We start from the raw sequence: 27,698 nt of genomic DNA, 5'->3' as shown, positions 1-27,698 counted from the left end.
CTTTTTTTTGTGAAGGAACTCCTGTTAGATTTTAACTTTAAAATGTACTGGAGACTATTTAGCGGATGATACCCAGGAATGCATTGACAGTGTGAATAATTTACACTAACATCTGTCTTTCTGACACAGTTAAACTCAGATTCTTCAGAGCTCCTTAGCTATGTTGCTCTAAGATTGCTAGAATAAAGGAAGGGAGAGAGGGAGAAAGGAAGAAGGAAGGAAGGAAGGAAGGAAGGAATGAAGGAAGGAAGGAAGGAAGGAAATCAGTCCATGAGTTTCTTAGCTTTCCAAGGTTACATGTTTTAATTTTTCTTTTTCCTGCTTCTTTTTCCTTCTCTCTCTCTCTCTCTCTCTCTCTCTCTCTCTCTCTCTCTCTCTCTCTCTCCTCTCTCCTCCCTCCCTCCCTCCCTCCCTCCCTCCTTCTCTCTCTCTCTCTCTCTCTCTCTTTCTTTCTTTCTTTCTTGTTTTGTACCATGGTTGTGATAGGCCAGCAATTTACAGGCAGAGAAATAGAGCAACAAGAAGAACACCCCAACAAAAAAGCAATTAAGCAGAACTTGCTGAGGAAAGCAGAACTCTTAAAGCGGAGCAGAGCCGAGTGCAGGTCAGGTTCTAGGCACCACAAGCGTCTCCTAAATAAACAGTAGCGCACCATGATAGCTACACTTACCTGCAGAGACTCTTGGGAAAGTCACTGTTTCCGAGGAAGACATTTGCAGGTTCAGGAGAAATAGTGATGTAATAGAAAAGCTTCTTTCAAGAGCTAGGATAGGGAATCTCTGATATAGAAGTCCCTCTGGGATAACAGGTCTTTTTCATTTCAAGGTGTTACAGGAGAAGCATGTGCTAGTTTGTTGGGGTAGGGTATAAAATGAGCAAGGGCTGTCTACTTATTGTTAAGGGTGGATGATAGTTAGAGATGCCCTGCTGACTCCCATGGTTTCCACAATGAACAAAGAACCATTAATCACGGACATTTCTCTGCTACAGAGATATATGGTCATTCGATTTTGTGTTGGTTGCTAAGGGGTCTCTTCTCCTCAGCGATCTTTGCCTCCGAATGTGAATGTGAGTGACCTATCTGGAAGGCAAACCGGTTTGGCCTCTGCTCACTATTGGTTTGGAAGAGCAGGTCATAACTGCCTGGCCTGGAGTGAAAAGGTGTAAAGGTGACAGCAGGTGTCCCAGTCAGAGGGCAGAAGTCCCTGCAGAAGAGGACCAGAAGGCTAGCCTTGGGCTTCCAAAGAACACTCAGAAACAAACGATGGAAATAAAGTACTCAGCCACACCAAAAGACAAAGCAATAAAGAAAAATGACTTTGGAACTAATGGGACAGAAATAAATAGAACCGCTGGACCTCGGGAAGGCTGTAGCTAACACTGGACTGGCGAAGAGTAGGAAAGGCTTTGTCTGTGACTGAGGAGGGCAGCTGACCAACTTCGGCATCACCGGGTGAGGGCCCGTAGGTAGGCAGCAGTTACTCCAGATAAAGCAGGAGCTATGGCTATGAACTAACAGCTGGTACTAAACTGGTATCCTCTCTCCCGCCCTCGAAGTTCCTATCAGGGCACAGCCACCCTCTTGATTCATTCAAGTCTCTTCCTGCCCGTCCCCAGTGTGCTGCTTTTACTATGAAAATAAATACTTAGCCAAGTAGAAAATTTAATCACAATCGAAGGAGCTGTCCTTACCTCATTTGCATGCCTAAATTTCTACGGGATTTAATTAGTCAGCCAGTTTAGCAGAATGCATCTCCTGTCGACTAGCGAATCTAGAAGAAGGGTTTGGGTCTGAGGAGTGATGGGGAAGCCAGGCCTGACGGCAGATAAATTAGCTTTTCTTCACAAGTTTCCTATTTATTTTTAATGTTCTTGGACACTGAGTGGAGGTGGCAAGGTGTGGTCTCTGGGAACAAAAGGCTGAAGAGCATACAGTTTTTTATCTGTTCTGTGTCGCTAGAGATGCGTGGCTGCTTTTTGACCCAGAATGTGATTTCCTCACAGCTAGGCTCACTGTCAGCTTCACGGCACATCTTGTAAGAACTGGCTGATGCAGAACCAGATTCGGGTCCAATGGTATCCCTTCTCTGCTGCCTCCATGCAACTTTCTTAGGCTACTTATTTCTGGCTTGCCAAGATGACTCACCCTGCAATTGAGAGAGCATGGAAGTATTTCATAATGAGACTATTGACTACAAGGACCGTTTTCCCATCTAATCCCCTGTTGTTCCCCCGCTATTTCATTTGGATCAAATCAAACACTACGCATGTGGACTAAATCTCGTGAAATTTTAGAAACATACGTGAGAGATAAAAGTCAAAATGCTATCACTATTTTTTCCTAACTTTCCCCACTCATATATATTTACTCAAAAGCCTACGAATCAATAGGCAAGATGTTTTCTCAACATTTTAATTATCAGATTCCAGACAGTGCTCACACAAGAACGCAAGTTCTTGTTCACTATACCCATTAAACAGAAGGGATAAGTTTAGGAAGGTGGCTTAAGATTGCTCTTGTCATTTAGCAGCCTGGGGCCTGTGAACATGAGTATCTTTCTCTTTGCATGTGTCAGAATCGAAAGGCGGGAGACAAACATCCCATTGGTCCGCCTGATAGACGGTCCCGATTTTATTAGGAAATGAGAAATAGATTTCATACGCTGAGAACATATGGGCAAGATGTGTTAACCCTGCGGCTTTACAGCTTGGGATCTGGCCCCTTTGAATAAAAATAGTAGAGAAATGAGCTTTCAGATCAATCCAGGCAAAGTCAGCTAAAATACCTATGAAGGTATGCTCAGAGGAAACATAGCAAACATTGACCATGTGAGCAAGAACTCGTTTGTCCAAAAGAAACAGTAGTATCCCTAAGGAGTGTTGTTCTAACCGGAGGAATATGTCCCTATAACAGAGAAAAACGCATAAGCCTTTCTTAATAGTTTACCTTTATAATGTCAGATCATAGGACTCCAATTCTAAGTTAGCTCTATATTTTAAGATATATATGTGTGTGTGTGTGTAGTTCTATATTTTAAGATATTTAGTTCTATATTTTAAAATATACATATACAGATATGTGTATGTATATATATATATGTGTATGTATATGTATGTATATATATATATATATATATATATATATATAGGCAATGGCTGCACATGCTTTTAATCACAGAACTCAGAAGACAGAGGCAGTCAAATCACTGTGAGTTCAAGGCCAGCCTGCTCTACAAAGGAAGTTCTTGGAAAACCAAATCAACACAGAGTAACCCTGTTTTGGGAAGAAAAAAAAAAGAAAAGAAAAGATATGTGTGTGTGTGTGTGTGTATAAAGAATAAATTTATAATAAATAAAATACGTAAATATATTAAGAATAGATATATGTTAAGGAAGTTGTGTATATTTAATATATATTTTAGCAAATCCATATTTATTCCTAACCAATATTATTCTTAACGTGTATACACACACATATATATTGCTGTAAACTATTTTGATCAATTAGCTTGTGTTTAAGTATATGTCCAGTCATGATGACAGTTAATGAATTAATTGATCTTCTTACGTAATACAGTGTTACTCAACATGAGTTGCCCCAAAGACTCACTGTTCTCCTGCTGTACCTCCATGGCAGTGTTGATGCCACACAGGTAGACATGTTGTATGAATGCAGCCACTCTCCCGTAAGTGTTGGTTGCATGAATTTTCACACCGCTGGCCACTCTATGTAGTGTTTCTCAGCAACATTTCAAAGAGACTAGCAAGAAGAAGAAATGTTTTATATTAATCAAACAACAAACACAAATTCATAGAGGACGTTTCTGATGTATGTCTAGAATCCTATATGAGATTACAATGTAGAGGAGCAATAATACATTTGAGACTACCAATATTATCATATTATCTAGTTTTAACAAGAGAAATCCACAATGAATTATATTTTGGATGCAAAGAAATAAGTAAAGAAAAGATGATGTCTACATTTAGGAACAGACTCAATAGTCTTGAGTCAGACTAGGGAATTGGGTATTTCTGGAATCTGTGTAGACAGATTAATAGATAGACAGGTAGGTAGATAGATAGATAGATAGATAGATAGATAGATAGATAGATAGATAGTAGATAGAGAGATAGATGATAGATAGATAGATAGAGAGATAGATGATAGATAGATAGATAGAGAGATAGATGATAGATAGATAGATAGATAGATAGATAGATAGATAGATAGATAGATAGATAGATAGATAGATAGATAGATAGATAGATAAAACTTGCAATGACTTGGAAGGGAGGGCAGGAGAACGAAGAGTAAGAAACTCAACACAGGACTATTTTTCTACCAATTTCTCTTAGTCTCTGTTCCATTGTTTAAGCACAGAGGCAAAGCTAAGCCCACTTTTACTCCTATAAGACACAGTGATTTAGCTACAGACGGACTCCTCAGTACTGTGGTCTGGGTAAGCATCTCATCACGCAAAGTGCTCCCTTTATCTCTTTTCATCTTTGTTTATGAGCAATTTGCAAGAATACAAGTTTTAGTTATGTGTTTATTTGCCACGTATGCTGTTTAATTTTCAAAATATGGTTACGGGAGTGTCTCTTTTTTTCTCTTTCTTTATGTCAAAGTCTCCAAATTCAGCCTGATCAAAATTAAAACAGGGAGAATGGTCAAGTTTAGGATTTTTCCAAAGCTGTATAATACAGGTTCCATAAAAGTTAAGAATTAAAAACTGTATCTTACTTACATATTATGTCAATAGGAATTAGATTAAGTTGAGGAATTAAATATTAAATTAGTAAATACTACTAAGTTCACACCCATGAAATTTTAGCTTTGAGATAGTAAGCAAGCTAATGATGCAGTTCTGCGATTCCCACACTTGGCAGGTGAAGGCAGGGAGGCCTGGAATTTGGGACATACCCCCCCCCACACACACAGAGGAAACTGTAAATCAGCCCTGGTTACAGAAGACCCTGTCTCAAATGCAAAACAACCGCAACAAAACCCGTTGTTTCAAACGTTTTTCAGGTGATTATGAACTGTAATTTTTTTTTTCCTTTCCAGATGCGGGATCGGGATCCGGAGATGGAGGTAGGGATTGCTCTTTTTCTGTATTTGGAGATTTTGGTGAGTTACTGTGGATGCCTATTAATGCTTCTTTCAAGCAGAAATCTAAGAGAAACCTAAGTTTTGGATTTTTAAGAAAGGAAAAGTATATGAAAACTTGTTCTCCGAGTTTAGTTGCTGTATATTCCATGCTTGTTCTTTGGACTGTTCCTGAACCACACCCACCTCATTTCATTTTCCTCCTTCAAGTACTGACTTAAGAGTGGATAAATTCGAAACACGTACAAACACTGCCAAAACTTCAAAATATAAAATTGTAGGTGTGGTTAGCAAAGCAGAAGAAGTTCATAGAGAAAATGTTTAAATATTTGGTTCTTAAAGACATAATATTGCCCTCAGCCATTAAGTACCAGCATTAACACATAAATGACTTTCTAGTTCAAAATTTAAGTTTAAGTCAAGACATATTAGTTCATAAAAATAAAAAAAAATAAAGTTAAGTTTAAAACATACAATTCTATCTTTTCTTCCCAGGCGAAGTTAATATAAAAATAATTTTAATATAATGAGATATATTTTTTTGTTTTGCCTTGCTTTGCTTGAGACAGAGTCCACTGTGTGGTTCTGGCAGACTTGGAACTCTTTGTGGAGACCAGTCTGACCTTGAACTTACAGAGATCCACTTGCCTTTATACCCTGAGCATTGGAATTAAAGACATATGTGGTGTATCCTATTGGGCCCAGCCAACTAAGATGAATGTTTTGATTATTTAATTTTATTTAAAGTATGAAAAATAGAAGTAGACACCTTACATCTTATATGCTTGCAACCAAAAAAATACTTTTATTTTCACTTTAAACTTTCCGTGTAAATACCCTAAATGCTTTCCCAACTGTTTATAGACACTAAACAAGTAATAAAAAACCCAATATATAATTTTAAGATTGATAAGATGAAAAATGATTTGAAATATAAATATCATCTCAACGATTTCTTAGGCCGTGTAAAATAATTATGTCCTAACTCTTAGCAAATATAGAATGTGTTGAAACAAAAAAATTGCACTTCGTGTTCAGCTCAGCTACACAATGGTGCAAGCTTTATAGTCTAGGAGATTTGAGTCTTACAAAGAGAAAGGTTTACCAGTTCAAATGAGCTACCCGAGCTACCCCTGGAAAGCGCAGAGTTGTACATTGGCGTTCAACATTATTCCAGATGGGCTCAAACTAAGCAATCACGACTCAAATCCAGACCGTGTTTGACATCACACAGCCATTCACGCTTCAACAGGCTTTCTTTACTCCCAAGAAATCGAGTTGCTCGTCCTCCCTAGGTGATGAAGACAGTGCTTTGAAGAAAGCCTGGAGGCTTTGACCAAGAGAACTTGGGAAACAAATTAAATATTAATATAAAAGACAGGAAAAGGGCCGTGACTTTAGCAGAAGCTCTGCCGTTGACATATTAAGAACTCCATCCAGTTTTAAGATCTTTCTTTAGTAGGAAGTTGTTTCTGTGCAGGGTTCTGACCAGTTTCCGAACAGTTAGCCGTGTTTGTGGACTGTTCTTAGAGTCACTCTGTTGAGACTGAACTGTTTCAATGTCCACCCAATGTTCTTTGCTGTCGCGTTTATAAATAAAACAGAAATGGTCCAGAGAACACAGAATGCCTTCGCTGTCCGTCTGAGTTTTTACCACACACTGTCTACACCCAATGTGCATCTTGTCTTGGTTTTAAAATAATAATGTGGGCTGTCTGTCCCAGTACCACTTCCTGGTTTTCATTCGTGGATAATAGCACAAAAAAAAAAAAAGTGGAAGCAAAACCATACTCATTCCTCCACGTTCCTGTTAGAGTGAACCACGTTGGTCCTGTGCTCTCCTGTCATCTGACTAAGGCTGTCTGCTTCTTACAGAAACTGTTTTTCTCTCCATAGCCTGACCTTGGCTATATTGTTCCTAAGCAGCGATACACACCTTTGTTTGTTTGGGAAACACGTCTCCGTCCCCGATCTGTTGCGCTCTCTCCTCTCTCACCCGCTCTCTCTTCTTCACGATTCCTTTCAACTAGAGCTTCCTTAAAACAAACAAACAAAAACTATTATTGTTGTTGCTGTTGAGAGAGAGTCTTGCTTTGTAACCAGTCTGGCCTGCAGAGACTCACTAATCAGACCCGGCTGGTCTTGAACTCGGAGCATTTTTGCTGCTTCTGCTCTCCAAATCCACGTCTACAGACAGGAACTACCATACCTGACCCCAATTGCGTCATAAATATATTTACTTTTAAGAAATAGGGAATATAACGCTTTGAACCAGTGGGTCTCAATTTTCCGAATACTGCAACCATTTAATACAGTTCCTCCTGTTGTGGTGACCGCCAACCATAAAATTATCTTCATTGTCGCTTCATAACTGTAATTTGGCTACTATTTTGAATCATAATGTAAGTAGTTTTGGAAATGGAGGTTTGTTAAAGGAATAGAGACCCTCGGCTTGAAAACCACTGAAATAATAAACGTTCTGAAAAAAAATTAGCAATATGAATAAAAGTTTTAAATTAGAGACAAAACTGGGATGTTGGCCAGATTGCTTTTCCCCAGCTTGTATGTTATTATATTCTATGGTACTAGCAGTTTCGAATTTTATTTAAACTGTTTATTCAAAGATGCCAAATAGCTTAGTAATTGCAATGGCAAAGATGAACTCAAGTGCAGATCATATAGCCCTGGAGTTGTCAAAACTGGGTCTGGCTTACCGATGCTCACATCCTTAGGATGGACTAGCTTTGCACAAAGAGATCCTCTAAAGACCTGAGGCTGAAGCTTTCAGTTGACCCAGGGTCATCCTGGGAATGGACTGCAGGTGGTTGAACATGCTGTGCCTGTTCTGATGTGCATTGTAGGAACTGGGTCATCTTTGCAAGGGCCGTGAAAGCTTGAGAGCTGTGCTTGCCATGTCTTCTCCGACAAAAGATCCTGTGAGTCTCCGGTGGAGGGCATTGACAGGACTAGTAAAAGAAGCAAATGCACCTACAAACCCTTGCCGGGAGTGGCAGTCATAAATGAAATGGGTGGCCCCCAAGGCTAAACTCATTTTTAAAAAAAATTGTATCAGTTTTACCTGTTTTAGATTGGCCGATGCTTTTTGAAATGGATGAGTCTCATATTAGCCAAGAAATTAGAAACCATATTAGACACGATTATTTTAAGAATAATTTAAACTTTACTCAAGTGCACAGGGCATAACTGTTGTTTACCATGATTGAGGGAAATTGTTATCCTAAGTAAAATGGATATAAAGGTTTTATAATGTTGTTTGGATACATCATATAGACAGTTTTAACTATTTTACTGTTCAGATCAAACTCTTGAAATTGTTCACTTTGTTCCAAAAATGTGTTTACAGTGTTTCCAACATGAGCTTCATTTTGTGTCCCTCTGCAAAGGTGTCTGTAGGGGAGTTAGGAATTATTACCCCACATCCTGATCAGTGGTAGCCCACTTCAGGGTCTGTATCCTCATCTGACGGTGTCCAAGAAAACTTATGAGAAAAACAACTTTGCGTTGTTAGCTTCGAACATAAGAGTTAGAGAGTTCTGCGTCTGATCAAAAACTGTTTAAAACGTCGTTGGCGTCAGTATTCCCTCTGAATTGATTTGCACTTGGAAAACATTCGTGACAAGCCATAACTTAATGTTTTGTGTGCTAGGAGATGAAGCGTGGACCACACGCCCAAGAACTTGAGAAAGTGACTGAATGTGATTAGCAATTCCAGTGCTTATATGTATGGGTATGGAGATTTAGTGTTGTAAATAAGAAAGTGGTGTGTAGGAGGCTTAATCACCTCCTATCTACCCACAGACTTCCTTAGGCAACAAATACTGAGGAAGGGAAAATATTAAAGCATCCTCCGCTCAAGATCTAGGACTGTGTGGGTGCTGGAAGGATGCTCTAGCGGCCGCTTTTCTGCGTCTTTAAGCTATCTTAGAAACACGAGGCTTTGAATAGTTTTCTTCATTCCCTTTTACAGTAGTTTTGGATTGCTTACATTCTCACTGACTTCCTAAACAGAAAAGGTCCAAAATGAAACCCATATCATTTTGTTATTGTTGTTGTTGTTGTTTGGTTGGTTGGTTTGGTTTTGGTTTTTGGTTTTGTCTTTTTGAGACAGCGTTTCTCATGTAGCTCTGACCGTCCTGGGACTCACTCTGTAGACCAGGCTGTCCTGGAACTCATAGAGATCACCCTCTACCTGCCTCTCTTTTCTGAGTGCTGGGATTGAAGGTGTGCGCCACCACTGCCAGGCTGAAAACTATATTTTAACACCTAAAATATTTGCAGATGCGCTGTCCCGCTGTACTTGAGGCAGCATCCGTAATCAACTCTTTAGGACATCTTCTGAGAGGTCTGAGTATTTGTGGAATTAAATGTTTATCTGAGATAAATGCTATAGATTCAACGGTATATTGCTGTTTTGTATGAACGTAGAAGCACTTAGCCCACATATGCACTTTAGAGTTCTACATTTCTAGGAAATTTTCACTGTTCTGTTTCTTGAGAGGAAGTTTTCTTATATTCAAGCTGGCCCCAAACTTGTGATCCTTACTCCTCCATCTCATTTTCTGATTTTTACAGGCACACATTACAATGGCCTCTAAGAGAACTTTTAAATGGATAAATGTTAGAAATGCATAGTAGCAAGTTGAATTTGTATCTGGCATTTGTAAGCGTCACATGAATTTCAAAGGAATTAATATTATGATAACTTTAAAGCAGAGAGCCAATTAAGATTTTGTTGTTATTCAGTGAAAAGTTCCCCTTTCCAGTTGCCTTCATATAATATTACTCAGGATTTCAGTAATTAAAATATTTACTTCGTACACAATTTGGCACAAACAAGGAAGGATGACGCAGCAAAGGAACATAAATCTCAGCCATTACGGCTGAGCAAGGGGGCTGATACAAGCTGGTGCACCACCCTCAGAAGTTGAGAACTCAAAAGTTGTGTTTAAACGGTCTTTTTCTACCTCAGATAAATTGGTTGATTTGAAGTCTTATGTTGCCTAGGCATCGTGGCAAGATTTCTGGCATCTGTGATGTCAATCATGGCCATTTATTATGCTCAGAGAGATTACATATTAATTCTCCTCTCGGCACACAATGGGAAAAGTTATGATGCTGATTATAAAAGGGAATAATCCCCCTGCAGAAGTAAAGCATTAAATACACTGGAGATAAAAGAAATGAATATTCATTTCATAAAATGCTTTGATGTTAGACATTAGTAATTTTCTCTTCCATGTTGCTGTACTCCTCCTTGGCCTCAACAGCATTTCCGTGCCGTTACGGTCATGCCGTTACGTGCCGTTCAGTTACGGTCACAGCCAAGTCTGGCAAACACAATCTACTCCACAATGATTTTTTTTTACCCCCATTGGGTTCACACTGCAGCCAACGTCTGACAGACAACAGTGGTGAGCAGCTCCATCCAGAAGAGCGATGGGATAAAGAATCCCAGCAATCGCACAAGAACTGAGGTCTTCCAAGGCACGAAGAGGGAAGCAAATAAGAACAATCCTTTTTTCATCTCCCACACCCAAGAGCTGCTCTTCTGCCTAGCAATGGGCGTGGAGCCATCTAAACCCAATTGGGATCTTGACTTCCATGGCTCAAGATCCGTCTGTCTTTCTCTTTATCTCAAAAGACAAACAAGAGGGAGATGGACTAAGGCAATAGGAGCAGAATTAGTGAGGAAGATGTCATGGATGGCAACTCTGGGGAAAAAAAAATATAAAAGGCGGACAGAAAGAGAAACAGTGAGAGAGATGGAAAGGCGGATGAAGGGAGGCAAAGCCTTGGCTATGAGAACAAATGCGGAGCAATTTGTTTTCACACATGAAAACCATTAGACAAATCAAAATGATTTCCCTTTCAAGAGAGCAGCGGTCATTTCTGAAGGTCTGCATTGCCTGGGAACTGTGGAATGAAGGCAGCAAGCTTTTCGAGGTGATCCAGTTGGGTTTATAAAAACTGTAGGAAAGGAACGCTAATAATCCTGTGCATATGGTAGATGTGGTTTTGAATTCAGTATCCAGAGATTTGCAGTTCTAGATTTTTAATTGGCCTGAATGATATCTATTAAGATTATTTTTTGTGTGTGTTTTCAGTCTCCTTGGAGAGCCATTCATCTCCTTGCTTAAACAGGCTCACACCACTTAAGGGAGACAATCCTAAGAAACAAGAGCAGAGAACTTTGAACCCTGTGAGATTAGAAATGGAGTTACAGGAATCCCCGTTACCTTTGGTTCCAGCTCCTATTTTCTCTGAGAGCATAATTTCTATGAAGAGTTTCATTAGAATAATTTGAGTTGCTGAATTAGTAGCTTTAAGTCCATGACTTAAAATGTTGATGCTGGCCTAGGTATGACAGTTCACGCTTGTAATCCTAGCACTCTGAGAAGCTGATAAAGAGGACCAACTGAACTCCACTCGCAGCGAGTTCTAAGTCAACTTGATCGACACAGCAAGACTCCATTTCAGAATAAAAGCCAATGACAATAATAATAGTATTGATCCCTTGATACTAATTGTGACTTCAATAGAGTTTCTTTTATTTAGCAAGACAGTAGGCTCTGCTGGGAGAAGAAAGTAGGCATCAAAGGACTGAAACAAAGGATGGATAGGAAACACCCAGAGAAACTATGATTATGTGAGATGGAAGAAATAATACAAAATTCTCAAAAATGATTGTTCTTAAATTGAAGTGGCAGGCATATTGCCTCCACTGAAAATCAAATGAAAATGTGGAAAGGATGTCAATATGGGCTAATCAATATATATACAAGAAAACAATCCCATCAGGGCTATAAGCATTGCCATTTTCTAAGAGGCTGTGGGGTTTTTAGAAACAACGAATTTAAAAAAATGGTAGAAAATTGTCTTCCAGTTCTTTCAAAGGTTCAAATATGAGTTAGCTAAGTCCGTGAGAATGCTCATGTAGTTACTTGTAAATGTTGTATGGTTTAAAAACTCACCATTATAGCATTCATTTATTTAAATACAACAAAAACTTTCAAATGTGTAGTTGCAGCTTAGAAGGATGGCCATCCTAAGCATACCCCAGTTACAGTAACTATGGCAACCAACCCAATTCTCAAACGTGAAGAAGGAAGGAAACCTATAGACTTCAGGGTTAGTCTACCTCTCAAAGCAGTTGCTTGCATTAACTACATCAGACCTCATTTTCTATGCTTACATAAATTATAAATTTTACCAAAACTCTTGGGAGATTTACTAACCCGCCTTTTTATCCTCTCCCATTACTGCTTTTTCTCTCTTAAATCCCACGCTCTTTTCAATCATAACAAAAAAAAGTGCGTTTATGTTGCTGTTACCCTTTTTGTACTAGCACTTCGAGGCTTATGATTGGTATCCATTCTCTACTGTTCTTTCCCCCTTCATTCTCCCTGTCAGTCTTCTACAATTGTTCTCTCTATGGTATTTGATGGCCTTTACATTTGTAATGAAATACATATTACGAAGGTGAGAATAACATGGCAAGGCAGCAGTTCACTGTTGGAGGAGAGGCCGCTTGTTGGTTCCTGGTTGCCCAGCTAGCTTAGATGGGGAATAATCACACAGAAACCATATTATTTAAATCACTGTTTAGCCCTTTAGCTCTAGCTTCGTATTGGCTAACTCTTACTTTAATTTAATCCATTTCTATTCATTTGTATATCGCCACATGGCTGTGGCTTACTAGGTAAAGTTCCCAGCATCTGTCTCCAGTGGCCTCAAGGCTTTTCTCTCTCACTGTGCCTTCTCCTCCCAGCATTTAGTTCTGTCTTCTCTGCCCGGCTATAGGTCCAAAGCAGTTTCTTTGCTCATTAACGGTAATCACAGCACACAGAGGGAAATCCCACATCAGTTCCCAGCACAGCATCAGGACCTCGAGGTTCTGTGGATTGGAGCATGACCTTCTGCCTTCCAGCTAGCCCGCTCTGAGCAAGTTGCTTAGCCCTGTCTCTCCGGCTGCGATCGGCAGGTTTTTAGCGAGAGGTGTCGTGAGGTTAACCTTTCTGTCCATGAAGGTTAGTGAATCCTGCCTTGGAACAATGGCGTTTATAAGAGTAAAGACGCAGGATGGGAACAGAAAGGCTTTGAATTGATGCAGGAGATGAAAGTCAGAGCCCAGCCCAGCCTCGTTCCTGAGATGAGAGGCCTCTGCCAATTCTGCTCAGTAGGGATGATGCGAGTGAGCCATTATACTCCGCTATTGATCACCACTCTCATGGGATTCACCAAAGGTAGAGTAAGTTAAGGCAGTTGGTTTTCTTTGAGGACATATCTAGCCGAAGGAGGGACTCGGGAGAGCTGTCTGAATACAATAACACTCTCAGGGAGAAGGAGGGAAAGATGTGAACAGTGTACCACAATACCCATTATTAATCTGATGGAGAGAAAATAAAAAAAAACAAAATTCCTATCCTTTTAGAACTTAGTGAATGAGAAGAGACAAACATATTGTAAGCAAAGATATAAGGAAGAAAACAACAGCCCATGAGTTCTACGCAGGAGGCGGGGACAGTGGTAAAGGAAGTGAGGACTTTGCTAGTTTTGGGGGGATAATTGAGAGGACCTGGGGTGACACAAGATGCTAGAGGAGGAGCCAAGTGTGTGGATAAGCAAGGGAAAGACATACAAGGACATGTAATGCCTAGAATGTTGCAGACCGACGTGAGAAGGTATTTGGTTAACAGTGAGGGAGGTGGAGCAATGACCTCACGTACGGTCCTAAAGAAGTTCCTCTCTACAGGAGTGGAGGGTCTAGAATGGGCTGATGATTGAAAAATGCAATTAGCTCCAGCCTCCCGGCATGCATCCAGCGTCGACATTGGCAAGGAGGTTGGAAGATGGGTGCAATTAAATGATAAATATAAGATCGGGAGAGATGGCTCAGCAATTAAGAGGGTTTGATGCTCTTGAAAAGGACCCAGAAGTCTGGTTACCAGGACAATATTGCTCCCAGCTCTCTGACACTGCCAATGCTGTCTGGCCTCGCTGGCTCTCTGGTCATCTGTGTGAGCACACGCGTGCACGTGCACGCATACACACACACACACACACACACACACACACAAATAAACAATAGGTAACATTCCTGTTGTCTGGTTGTGGTTGATTTTGAAGAGGCTGTCTTCAGACCCCGGAGGACCCCTTCTGCTACTCTTCTGAGGAATATTGTCTTTAGTGACTAAAATTCTAGATTTTCCAGTCATCAAATATAATGTTCCTTTCTATTGGAAGTTTAATTTAAGATTTCAATTCTCAGATTTGGTAGTTTTAAGCATGCAGAAAATGCTCTTATTGTCAGATGTCATTTAAGAAAAGGAATGGACCTGCATGTTGCAATGCATGCCCAATTGCATTGACTTGGTCTTAAATTTGGATTTGAAAATACAGCTTTTTTAATATGCTAGATGTACATACATATTGTACCACATGATTTCCAATGTGTACTTAACACAGAACAATTCTATTTTCCCTGGCAAATTACATACTGGTTATAGCTGAGGGAGTCTAAAAGAAATCCAGGATTAAACAGAAAACAATATATTTAAATGATGTGAGCATCCTGTTCCAACACGTGAAGCCTAAAGAATTGTTCCCGTGCTCCTCAGTTATTGGGCTGATTCTGACAACATACATACAAGTAAAAACCCAAAACTTGTCATTGTGGATGAGCCGCTGGCCTCTCTCAGAGAAGAATAAAAGAAAAATTAGCTGTGTATTCATATAATGTGGGTTCTATGTTCTGTAACTCGATCATTTCAACCAGGTCCATTCATGCCTGGCTAAATGATATCACTCATAAACGTAAACTTTTATTTCATTTTCCCATTGCATCTTTACTCTTTTGCTGTAGAGCATGACTAATTGGGATGCTGTTTAATCATTTTTTTTTCTCTTGGTGAAGGCAGCAGACAAAATATCTTGTCGGCAGTATCAGTTAGAAGGGTCAATCAATTCTATATCTCCACAAAATGGGGGGGGGGGTCTGTAGACTTAATTGATTCTGGCTTTGTTGAGAAATTTTATGTGGTCGTGTGAAGAGTGAGATAGAGAGAGCATCCTTCTAGACAGTGTCTGTCCTCTCCAAGGACTGTGACGCACAAAGCAAAGTGAGTCCTTTGGCAAGTGGGACTTCTGACATATTGATTGAAATGCTATTGGCACCAACTTAACGAAGGACGCATTTGACTGTAGATTACCGTCAGTCCTGGCTACTCACAATCTAGTGTATGGTCGCATCCTCAAGAGCTGTGGAGTTTCACAACGCTCAGGAATTTGTTCAGTTACTCAAAAGACAGCTATCATCACCGTGGGAATGTGGTTATCTTTGAGAGTAAGTGTTGTTTTTAAATATAATTAAAACAGAAACACATCTGGCTGTTAAAGATAAAGAATCACTAGTAGAGCTATTTCGCTGCATCTTCAATATGGGGATGGAAGACAATAAATACTTATATCCCGGAAGCTCATGTCCACACTCCTTTGAGGTCTAGCATCAATTGATGCTAGCACGACTAAGCATCAGTTTCTGAGTCTCCCCCCTCCAACCTTTCACTAAGAGAGCACGCGTATGCCAGGATCCTCTTTGAAACAGAATATGGCAAAGTAGACCGCAAGTTCAGTGTTAATATAGCACAGTGTGGATTTTCTACCGTGAGTTTTCAGGTCTATGCCTCCAGACCCTCTGTCATTCCATAGTCAGAGTCCCTTTTGCAGGCATCTCTTGTCTGCAGCACTGGAAAGGGCTCCTAGGCATCTCATCCTAAAACATTTTTTTTTTCCAACACACTCAGAATAGGCATAGAAAATATTCACCTAACTATATTATTCTCTTACACAAGACTCAGAAATGGCTGTCCACCCTCTTTAGACGAAAACTCAGTCGTTCTCTTAGGGGATACAAAGATCTCAACATCAGTCCCATTTTTGCCCCTTCAACCTCAACATTCATCTTTTTCACCTTAGACTTGGCTCATCGATGCTCTTCTTCACTGATGGGGAAACAGTGTTAGTTGGCTTCATTCTGCATCTCATTGATTTTCCTTTCTTTTCTGTAAATCCTTCTTAAGTATTTGACTAAATACCACTCATATTACCAACTAAATTGTGGGTTAAGAGGATATCTGGAGTCTCTATGTACTCTTATCAAGCAGTGGGTAACTTACTAGACTTTCAGGGGTCTTTTTGAGAGGTCTTTTTGACCTTGGAGAACAAAGGCCAAAATACTGACTATTCTTTATATTTATTATGTGTATGTATAAATATGTATACATATATACATGTACATATATACACATAATATATTTATTATATGTATGTATATATACGTGTACATATATACATACACATAATATATATAAAATACACACATACACATATTACACTGCATTCGTGTGTGTGTGTGTGTGTGTGTGTGTGTGTGTGTGTGTGTGCGTGCGCGCATACCACAGTGCACCTGTGGAGTCAGAGGAAAACCTCCAGAAGATGCTTCCTTTCTTCTTGTCATAAGGAATCGAGAGACTAACACCAGACCTTCTTATTGGTGGCAGAGTCTCTGACCGCGGAGCTGGCTTGCCCACTGCTTAGCTGCCCGTCTTATTCCCTTTCTCTGTTTTAGTTCAGTCCCCCTAGCTGTGGCTGATGAGCATGTACAAGAACAGCGGCACCAGCCTCGAAAAGAAAGCCATGAGTCTGGGTTTTAACTGTTGAGTGTAAACCTTTATGCAAAGTCTATAAGAAAAAAATTAAAATAAATCCTGATTTGGCTAAGACTCTCTTAAATCTCTTTGTTCAGATAATCACCTCTTGCAACTCTGTGTTACATCCACAGTCACACTCATGGAGATAATCTGTGTGGGTCAGTGGGCTGCTGGCGGTTATTCATTCACCCCATTCAAATCCCAGACCTATGTATTCTCTCCAAGGGTTTGAGAAGATAACCAAGGCCTTGGAACTAACAACAAGAAATGAGCAAGTATCTGAATGTTTCTGCCTTTGACACTGATTGCTATAGTTTATTGAAATTATTTTTTTCTGTTTTATTTTCCTCTCCTCCTTCTCCTTTTTTCTTCTTCTTCACCTTCTCCTTCTTCTTCATCATCATATTTTCATTATAATTATCATCATCATCATTATTATTATTATGTTATTTTGAAGCAGGGTTTTGCTGTGTTGCCCTGATGTATAGTCCCTGTTGTCCTAGAACTCACTCTGTAGACCAAGCTGGCCTGGAACTCTCAGCATCTGCCTGCCTCTGCTTCCCAAGTATTCGGAGGATTAGAGCCATGTGCCACTCTGTTAAATTCTTTTTTAAAGGAGCTAAACATTAAGGGCTTTTTATAATAAAATAACTATAGATTGGTTTTAACTACATAGATTAAAAAACAGCAACAAACATTGTTGTACATTTGCCTCCACAATCTCTTTATTATCTTCCAAAGAACTTTTCATATGGACACATATGAAAAGAACCTGAGGAATTAGGTATGAGCATTGTAGCACAATTAATAAAAACCAGAGACAGAAGTTGGGGTTCAACCTGCAGGTCAGAAAAGCAAAGCAGCCAGTCACTGGCTCTGATCTCTACCTCAGTCCAAAATAGCAATCCTGACTCCAGGAATCTCTAGATGAGACTGTGTCCGAGAGCTGTCTCCTCTTATTTTATATTCCTCTCTAGGGCTGATATTAAAAGTGTGTACCACTGTTGCCCCGGTTTCTATGACAAACTAGTGTGGCTACTGGGATTAAAGTGTGTGTCACCACTATCTGGCCTGTAAGGCCAGGAATCTTCTGCAATCTTCAGGCAAACTTTATTTATTAAAATACAAATGAAATATCGTTACAGAGAATGGTACAATTTAAATCAAACCCAGAAATAAATACCAGTTTCCATACCCAGGACCTAAACAATGGCCAGGAATTCCCATAGGAACCTTGCAGAAACAGAATGTGGCTCCTTTGCAACTTTATTTATGTTCCATGATGTACATTTTTACTAGTTTTTTAAATTTAGTACAGAAAGGAATAGGTTTCACAGAGGTGTCTTCATACCACGTTTTTCTTTTAAAAATATATTTTCCATTTCCTTCACATTTCCTTTATTTTGAAGTTCACAGGAGCCTCAAAAATGATAGCAGAATGTGGTATCAGTGGTGTGTGGAGAGAAAAAAAATTAGTAGACATTATTCTAGGACTCGAGGTAGTTAGCTTGAAGGTAATTGAGATGATTTCACCCTATGCAGATACTTTATTCCATAGCCAAATTACTTATTAAAGTACCAAATGACTTTGGCCAAAAGAGTAGCATCACTTCAAAATCCACTTGGTGCTTGCATTTTCTTTGGCATTGAATCAGTGGCAAGCAGGCTGCCTTCTGAGTTTCCAAAGAACTACCGTGATTACCTTACGTGGATGTACTTTGGCAACCACTGCGTAGAAAACGAGGCATTGGATATTTCTTATATCCAGACAGTCTCTCCATTTAGTGAAATACAGTGTAGCATTCTGTGGGATTCTGCTTTAAGTCATGAAGTAGGTAAGGATATACGCAGAGGGAGAACGGAGCCCCTACAGGACACCAGTGAGATTCTAATACAAATTATTTTCGCATAAGCCTTGTTATCATCATCAACCTGAAAGTAAAGACTCACTCAACAGAGCCCGAGAGAACAGTGTCTGCCCCCTAGGTAGGTGTTTGATGAATGGAAGGGACGGTGGCTGTACTGGCAGGACAGTGGTCAGGCAGAATTGCTGTAGTTAATCCAGGCATGTGTAAATACAGAGGGTCCCTTCTCTGCACCCCACACGTTGCTATAAGGCTCCCAGTGCGTATGGGCGGGCACACAGAGCTGGCACTGCTCCTCGACCCTCAGTCAGGTTGCTGCTTTGTCCACTCCCTACAATAAAGCACCCTCCCCATCTATCTGCTCTTCTCTTTCTCCATCTCCCTCCACTAGGTAAATCAGTGGAGCAAGGTTGAAAAGCTATGTTCAATTATAAAAGATACATGTGAACAATGAAAAAAGGAAAGTTTGGAGAAAGAATTACAATAGAGGACTTTCCAACACAAAATGCCTCCAGAAGAAAGCAGTGTACTCAATATTTTGTAGAAGGGTTCCAGTGTTCTAAAGGTCACTTGTAGGTGATTTCAGAGTTGAGAACACTATGTTGGTTTTATACATTTTAACTCCCGATGTTTCTTTCTATATTAACAACACAATACTCACTTAATGCATTTCTCCATTTGATTGTTATCCTGCTTGCAACACCTAAGTTTTTAAGAGCAACAATGTACTCTAAATATAGATTTGCATTCTGATTTTTCCGCCACACACACACTTTGCCTCTCATACGAATAGCATTTAATATTGGCCAGTATATAGTTCTTTAGGAAGCGTAGGTTTTGCTATTATCAGACAGAATGGGCAAAATCGATGATCTAGTGTGCTAAGTGAGTCTAGCTAAACAACCTCCCTTAACCAGACAATTCAAAGTGTTTTCTGAGAACTGTGAAAACCTCTGGGTGCTATTCTGCCAGAGGCTGTCCACGTAAGTGAGGGTGAAGGATGCTGATGTCGTAACTCCTTCTGAGAAGTCACATATAGGTGGCTAACTGCTTGCAGTTAGCCTGGAATATTTACGCTTTTAACACTGAGAATCCTGCTGCAAGGGGGAAACATGACTGATCGTTTTATGTCTTACTCCTATAGATAAGGCTGAGAAGTCTCAGAGAAAGTATTTAGTGTTAATAACTGCCTCCCCTGTGTGTATGTGTTTGTGGTGTGTGTGTGTGTGTGTGTGCATGTATATGTATTATGTGGGTGTGTATTACGAAGATGTGAACATGTTACTTTTAGCTTTAAAAAAACACTATTTTGATTCTATTCTTTCCCCTTCCCCAACACCTCTCAGATACTCATTACCTCCCTACTCCTCCACCCAGTTTCATGTTCTTTCTCTCTATGGCTCAAAATAGTCAAAATCAAAAACAAACAAAGGAACAAAGAAAAACAAAATGAATTCTTTTTCAAAAGATGGTCAGGGAATTCATTTGCAAACCTTTTTCTCCTGGACAACCAGGAATACCTCCATGAAAGAGAGAGGAAGCAAACTGTTTTCCCCTGAGGTGTTTCCCTGGGAAGCTGTACCAAGTAGGACTTGAGGTACTTTGGGATTCTGAATGGGTTCTTTTGAATGCTTTAGACACTGTATTAGAACAGAAGAAATGCGGATGTTGGCAGCTCTCATGTTTGCCAATTCTCTTGAGAATAAATGGGAGAAAATACTGTGTAGTCCAAGGACCATTGGAAAGAGGAGCAGTCAGGGACTAACTTCACACTAATCTATGCTCCGCATATGTACTTGGAGATGTTTTTCTTTCCCCTAACTAGCTTCCCAATAGACTTCTTTTCTAACTGAAGATTATTTTTTCATACAGTTTTCTCATTACGATTTCCCCTCCTCCAACTCCTCCCAAATCTTCTCCACATCCAACTCCATGCCTTCTTTCTCTCTCTCTCTCTCTCTCTCTCTCTCTCTCTCTCTGGAAAACAAAGAAGCAAATACAAAGATTAGAAACCAGAATAAGAAAGAAAGCGAAAAAGTGAGAACATAAAATATACACACACAAACAACACCATGAAAACATGAAATTGCAAACTATAATATACAGGCAAAGGTATATTATGGCAAAAGACCAGCATGGAAAAAAAACCAAACAAACAAAAACAAACAAATAAAGAAACCACAAGAAACCTCAAAGCGAATGATGTAGTTTCCACAAATACCACTGAATTCATTTTGCATTTGTTGGCTCTCTACTGCTGGGCATGGAACCTAGCCATACTATGGCTAAGATGCCCAGTGAGACTCCATTGAAGAAAACTAGTTTTTCTTTTGCAAGCAAGTATCAGCTGGAGCTAGCTCCTTAGTAAAGGATGAGAGCACTTACCCATGTCCCCTTCTGAGCACTGGTGTCCCATCTGACTTGAACCTGTGCATTCCGTCTCTGTGAGAGCAGATGTTTGCTCTTGGCATGACAGCACAGGCCTGAAATCCCAGCCATCTGGAAAATGGGAAGGAGGGCCTCACTTCTGAGAGCAATGCAGACATACAGACTCTATTTGAATCAACAATAAATAAAAGGGGTTAGTGATCTACGGTGCACACTTTGGAAGACACTACCCCTAGCCCAACCACTTGTTTTCTGGTTGCTGGGTGCTGAGTAGAGCCCTCCCTGCCACACCAGGTTGCAGAGCATGCGATGGGAAAAACTGACTCTGGCTCCTTAGAACGCCAATTAGTCTTCAGACTAGAGGTATTTCAATGACGACCTGGAAATTTAATTTCTACACAGAAATATTTTCGCAAGGGACGTAAATCTTTTTCAAGATCTTTACAGATATTGAGTGGTCTTTGTTAGATTTGTGGGGCAATTCTCTCCTGATGGTTTTGTAGATAAAAGATCTAAAGGCAAGGGGAAAATAATATGAGCAGGTAGGAGGCGTAGAGTCAGTGACAAAGGTTTTACATTATTGCAAAAACTCATATCCAGAGCCATGAAGTTGCAAGCAACCTATTAGTAATGTTTATTTTTAACTTTCTAGCCAGCAATCAAAAACTCCACCTGACTAAACACACTAAAATCACTCCCCACTGCATCGTTACAAAGGAGGTCAGTGTCTTCACTAACAAAGCAGTTACAAACAGTGAGACCCATGACAGTGAGAACCAAAGGACTGAACAACAGAACGTATGGAAGCACCTCTGCTATGCTGTAGTGTTCAAAATGTATTTGTTTATAACAGAACTCACTTTTACCTGTCTGTCGGTCTGTCTATCTATCTATCTATCTATCTATCTATCTATCTATCTATCTATCTTCTATCTACTTATCTATCATCTATCTGTCTGTCTGTCTATCTACCTATCTATCTATCTATCATCTGTCTGTCTGTCTATCTATCTATCTATCTATCTATCTATCTTCTATCTACTTATCTATCATCTATCTGTCTGTCTGTCTATCTACCTATCTATCTATCTATCATCTGTCTGTCTGTCTATCTATCTATCTATCTATCTATCTATCTATCTATCTATCTATCTCTCCGTCTGGCTGTCTATCATGTGCATGCATGTGTGTGCCCTTGTACACGAGGTAGCCTGAGGTCAATGTTAAGCATCGTCTTCAATTGTTCCCTATTTCAATTCTTCACCCAGTCTGTCATTGAACTTGGAGCTTACCAATTCAACCAGAGTGCCCTGTGCACAAAGCCCCAGAGGTCCTCCTGTCGCTGCCTCTCTAGATCTGGGTCCTTGAGATTGAGCTCAGAGACCCATTCCCTTAGCAACTGAACCATATCTCCCTGTCCGAGACCCTCCATCCAAACTTGAATATATCTTCCTGATATTTTCTGAGTAGTGCTTATCTCTGAGTAGTGTTTATCTCTAAATATCTCAGAATTAAAAAGTGCTCTATCTAACAGATCTTATATAAAGTTAATGATGACAAAATGTCTTTTGATAAAACTTACAATTTTATGTCCCTCTGGGGCAATAACCTACAGAAGAAAAATACAATGGTTGCTTAATACTTCCTGACATCATTGCAATGGCAAAACAAACAAATGAACAAATAAATGGAGAAAAACTCCAAGTAGTATTAGGCATATTTCCTTCAGATTGAGCAAATGAAAACACTGGTAAAAACACTAGGTGCCTACCGCGGTCTGATTGTTTATAGTCCTGTATTAAGTCATTGCCATAACTCCAGGGAACATACATCATCTCCATTGTCAATTGTGGGGGAATAAAGGGATAACAAATATTACTTGTCCAATCATGTATGTTAGGGGCAAAGCTAGTAAGTGTTCACCCAGCCTCCTTGGGCTCCAGAATTTCTCAGCTCTTCATTGATACGTGTGTAAATTTTCATAAGTCTAACACTGGAGACTTAAAATAAGAGGCTTTAATCTTTCATATTTCATGTTAAGCGGTGTGAATGTGATTGAGAGTAAGTTATTACTGCTAGGCATACGATTTCTATAAGTCATCAAATTTGTGTGATATAACTCGGATGCAAGAATCCATAGGAGTGTGCGCGCATGTACACACACACACACACGCACACACACACGCACACACACACACCTCTTTTCATTCTGAATGCCCAATCTGGTAGTGTTACTGATTGTATAATACTTAGTATTCTATTATTCTTTATACTTTCTTTGTGTTGGTAACATTGACTATGTCATACTTCTTGTCACCCAAGTTGAAAAGGCAAACGCTAAGTCGGTATACTTGAGAGAGTAATAATTGCTTCTCAGCTGGTACAGCACGTAGTAGAAGACAAAGCCTCTATCATGAGAAGTGAATGAAATCTCAACTTCATTATGAGAAGGCACCAAGGCAGGTTTTTAGAACACGCCTTCCAGTGGAGACCCACACCCGATCCAGGCGTGCGCCTTCCCGAATTCGGGCCCATGAGAATGGACGATTGTCCTGAGGGTTTAAAACAGACACATACAAAAAAGAGACCTTTGCTCATTTACCAAGAGTAAATGGCAACTTTATTAAACTCAAGTCGGGTATTTATAGAAGTGGGCAAGCGGGATCAAAAGGGCAAGGCCTCCTCCCAACAGAAGCAGGAGGAGAAGATTAAAGGCCCCGGCGCCTCAGGCAGAATCAGCTGGGGGAGGCAGGATATGGGCCCACTGCTAGAACCTTGAATACAGGTGGAATCACCATAACAAAGAGAGCCAGGTTCTTCCTTAAGCTAACCCCTCAAGCCAGTGCTAGTGCAGAATCTCCAGGGAGCCGGAGGTCACACAGCCCTGCGAATCACCAGGAGAAGGGAAAAAGACCTTGGTAGCTACAGCAGGTAAAGGTATAGAGACAGGTTGCTCAGGACAAAAGCCAGGTCTCTAGTAGCTATGTGTAGTCATGCTAGCTTAATGCCCCACCTCCTGGAGTCTTGGGCATTTGAGGACTTAGTTCCTAAGTGGTGGTGCTGGTTGGGGAGACTGAAGAGAGGTGTCCTTGTTGGAAGAGGGGTGTCACTGGAAGAGGTCTTTGAGAGTTTCTGTTTTGTTTTTTCTATCTGTCTTTTACAGCACATATCTTGATCCCATTTATTTTGTCCCTTCTCATTCACCCTCCTTCCCTCTGCCTCTTCCCCCAACAAAACAAAATTTAAGAGGAAAAAAATATAGAAAAGGAAAAGAATTTTAAAATCTTGTCATGGGAGATGCAGTGGGATACAGTAAGTCTTACATACTGCATCACACTGTAGATCCCTTTGTCCATAATACAAGACTTAAACTCATTAGGATAGGATAATTATTAAAACGTGTATCACGTGTTTTTTACTTGATACTGTTTATGCTGGCTGTCATTCTAATTTTTATACCTGATATTTGTTCTTATTGTATATAACTTTGTATTAGGCTTAGAACTTTCTTATTTAAACAAAAGGGGGAGGTGCTGTAGGAATTCTTATCGCTGGTAGCCTTTAAGTCACCCGCCCACTTGGGCGTGGCCTCTTATACTATATATGCCAATGTAAAGCGTGCATCAGGCCTCTCTTCAGGCTGCTGGATTCGGTTGCTGCCCTCTGTTCCAGCAGAGGACTGTGATCTGTGAGTCTACCCCTAAATACATAACCTTTTATTATACTCAATTCTGAGCTAGTGTGGATTTCTTTTTTAGCGTCCTTCTTTATCTGGTGTCCACTTTACTTGCAAATCTTCATTGCAGAGCCATTGGTCTAGGTCGAGTTCCTGGGTTTCTACCGCACCATCGATGCTGGGTACTCACCACGCCTCTTCCTAGGTATCCCATTGTTGCCCTCTGTTGAGCAGATCCTGCAGCTTTGAGTCTGTGAGTCAGGTCCCTTCACGCACTCTAGCAGGTCAGAGATGGGATGGATGGATGTTGGGTGAGTCAAGTCAACCCTGGGTCTGGATCTGGGCAGTTGCAGTGTTGGACTTTGAGAACTTACCAGCCAGTGCCCATTTGGGTCTGCTTTCTGTTATTGCTTGCCATTCAAGATGTAAGCTCTCGGCTTCAAGCTCTAGCTTCCATATTGCCACTCTGCTCTTAGGAACTCTTTGCTTCAGGAAGCATAAGTCCAGATAAACCCCCTTCTGAACATTTTCTTGGTCGTGGTGTCTTATTGTGGTAAGACGACACACAAGATAGCAGGGAAACACAGAGACAGGCGAGCAATCGAGCCAAAAATATTCAGCCAAGCAGAGACGTTGTGAGAAATTTGTACTTTGATCAGGGTCAGAGAGAGAGTTTGAAGGGCAAGTCTCTTTTATAGGTGTAACAGATTGTTCCAGCCTCCACGTGGAGAGTGAATTGTATTTGAGGCAATATTAGAAACGAGAGACCCGTGTAAAGATGATCACAGCGGAACAGGGCAGGGTGACCCTGGCCAACTGGAGAACTGGCTAAAGGGCTGATGAGGAGGCAACAGAGAAACCACTCGCTATTCATTTAAATGAAGGTATGTGGGCGAAGAAGTGCTATGAAGTAATTTATGGAGTAATGAAGTATATGGGTGATTGGGAAGGAGAAGGAGAAGAATCAAGTTCGAGTCATCATTTATGACTGAGTAATGAATTCAGGCCAGCATGGGTACATGAGTCTTTGTCTCAAAAAAAGGGGGGGGGAGGAAAGAAAGACAGGAAGGAAGGAAGGAAGGAAGGAAGGAAGGAAGGAAGATTAAAAAGATAGTATTTGGAAAAGTGTAGGAAGAAAGATAATAATCTCATCTCATTTTGCACACCCCAAATCCTCCGCAGGCACCCAACACAAACCAACATGCAGGCTTCATTTTAAAACACAAACATGCTTCATAAAGAGCATCATTTAAGAGCCACAGCCATGTGCTCAGCCCATTATATCCATTGAAAGCAATTTTCTTCGGCTTCCGAGGCAGGCAGATTGATGTGCTTGGGAGTTTTCAGTTGGTTGCTTTTCAATAAAACCTGTGTATACTGATGTTTTTGTTTTCTCAATTCCTGCTTGAAATTTATACAATTTGAGTATCATCCACCGGTACGGCAGTAAAAGGTAAAATACAGACATCGAGAGCTCAGTAATTCGGCTTTTAAATGGCTTTATGTATTTATATTCTATGTAGGCTATGTAACAGATTGTGATAACAGAATCAGTTATAATCGAATTGCAGCCTCACAAATATAGCAGATACCATGAAACAGCTTCCTTCTGCCGATGGAGAGAGGGACCGCCGTCTCCTTCCTGGCGTTTTCTCTGTGAAGCACACCGGCCTCAACACCTTCGCTGCCTTTCTCTCTCGTGCTATTACTGGGACTGTCCCCACAGTGACACTTTCCCTATATTTATCATTGATTCTTGCACATTGGATTTTCTGCTCCTCAGACAACTGATTTGGGTGCCTCGAACCATAAAATGTATGACTTTCACCTTCAGTGCCCCAGTTCACGTAACAATATAGAAGTCATTTCCCCAGTGCAGAACACCCCAAGGCCCCCAGACTTTGTTCAGCTACATAACTGTTGTAATGTACATAAATGTAATGTACATAAATGTTGTAATGTTGTAATGCTACATAATTTCTTTTATTTTTCCAAAGCCTGCAGTGTTTCTCATGTGCTGTTAAGGGAGGAGACCCATTGTCGGGGGACAGGCATCACTTCAGTTAAACTCTGCTGCTTGCTCTGTCTGAATGTGATTGCGAACAGTCTCCCTGAGTGTTTATTTCTCTCTTGGCGGTCTAATCTTGGGTGGGGCTTACTGGTTGACTCAAATATTTATAAGCATGCCTTCCACTTCCTATATGGAGGCTGCTTGAAAGTGAGAAGATTGGTTTTATGTTTTATTTGCATCTTTTGTTTGGTTTTTCACAAACTCCCTTAGCTGTTCTCTCTCTTGGATTCTGAATTGCAATTCTTTTTTATCCATCTGTTCCCTTCGATTCCTGAATGGGAACACTGTTCCACCAGTAGGGGGAGCTCATACCATGCCTATTTTATGGGTTGGCTTGAACTTAAGTTTGTGGCTTTGTATACTTAAGGGTGGAGCCATTTTTTTTTTTACTTTTAAACCAACAGTCAGGAGGGTTTGGAATGAAAGTTATTCCTTCTGGTTGAAAAATTGAAATATTTTGAAGTTGTAGATCTCAAGGGCATTAACCGTTTAAGTCTTTAGCTAATGAATCTCCTTACTGTGGCTGAAGTTTTCAGAGAGATGAAATGTGAACGTTTAAAGTATCTGAAAAGGTTTCTCCCCTTGGATGTGTCATCAAAAGGCTTCCCTGAATGAAGAGTGGCCACAGGACTCAGTCCGAAAGGCTTTTGTACTGATGACTATAGGCAAGGCAGGTGCTGTCATCCAGCTGTGCACATAAGGGGAGCTTAGCTTTCCCAGAAATGTCTTTGGGGTGACTTATTCTTGGGGCCATTTATATTCGTTACAAAATGGAGAGCAAAAGTCACACCAATCTCGGTTAGCTCGGGCTCACTCAAAGCAGTCGGGACTCAGAGCGGGAGGGTCGTTCTGCAAA

General features: G+C 40.4%; 1 protein-coding gene across 3 annotated transcripts in view; it reads left to right on the top strand.

Annotated features, from left to right (window-relative positions):
• The window catches only part of Tmeff2 (transmembrane protein with EGF like and two follistatin like domains 2), a 282,612-nt gene that overhangs the window by 11,459 nt on the left and 243,455 nt on the right, over positions 1-27,698 (top strand). For all 3 annotated transcript variants that reach the window (XM_048456057.3, XM_048456056.3, XM_085684183.2), the window contains exon 4: positions 5,072-5,098. In XM_048456057.3, the coding sequence (XP_048312014.1) occupies positions 5,072-5,098 (27 nt within the window). The remainder of the gene's footprint in view (positions 1-5,071; positions 5,099-27,698) is intronic.

This window comes from Myodes glareolus, chromosome 27, assembly GCF_982192425.1.
Source record: "Myodes glareolus chromosome 27, mMyoGla1.1, whole genome shotgun sequence".
NCBI classification, from domain to species: domain Eukaryota; kingdom Metazoa; phylum Chordata; class Mammalia; order Rodentia; family Cricetidae; genus Myodes; species Myodes glareolus.
This window is presented reverse-complemented; position numbering and strand designations above follow the sequence as displayed.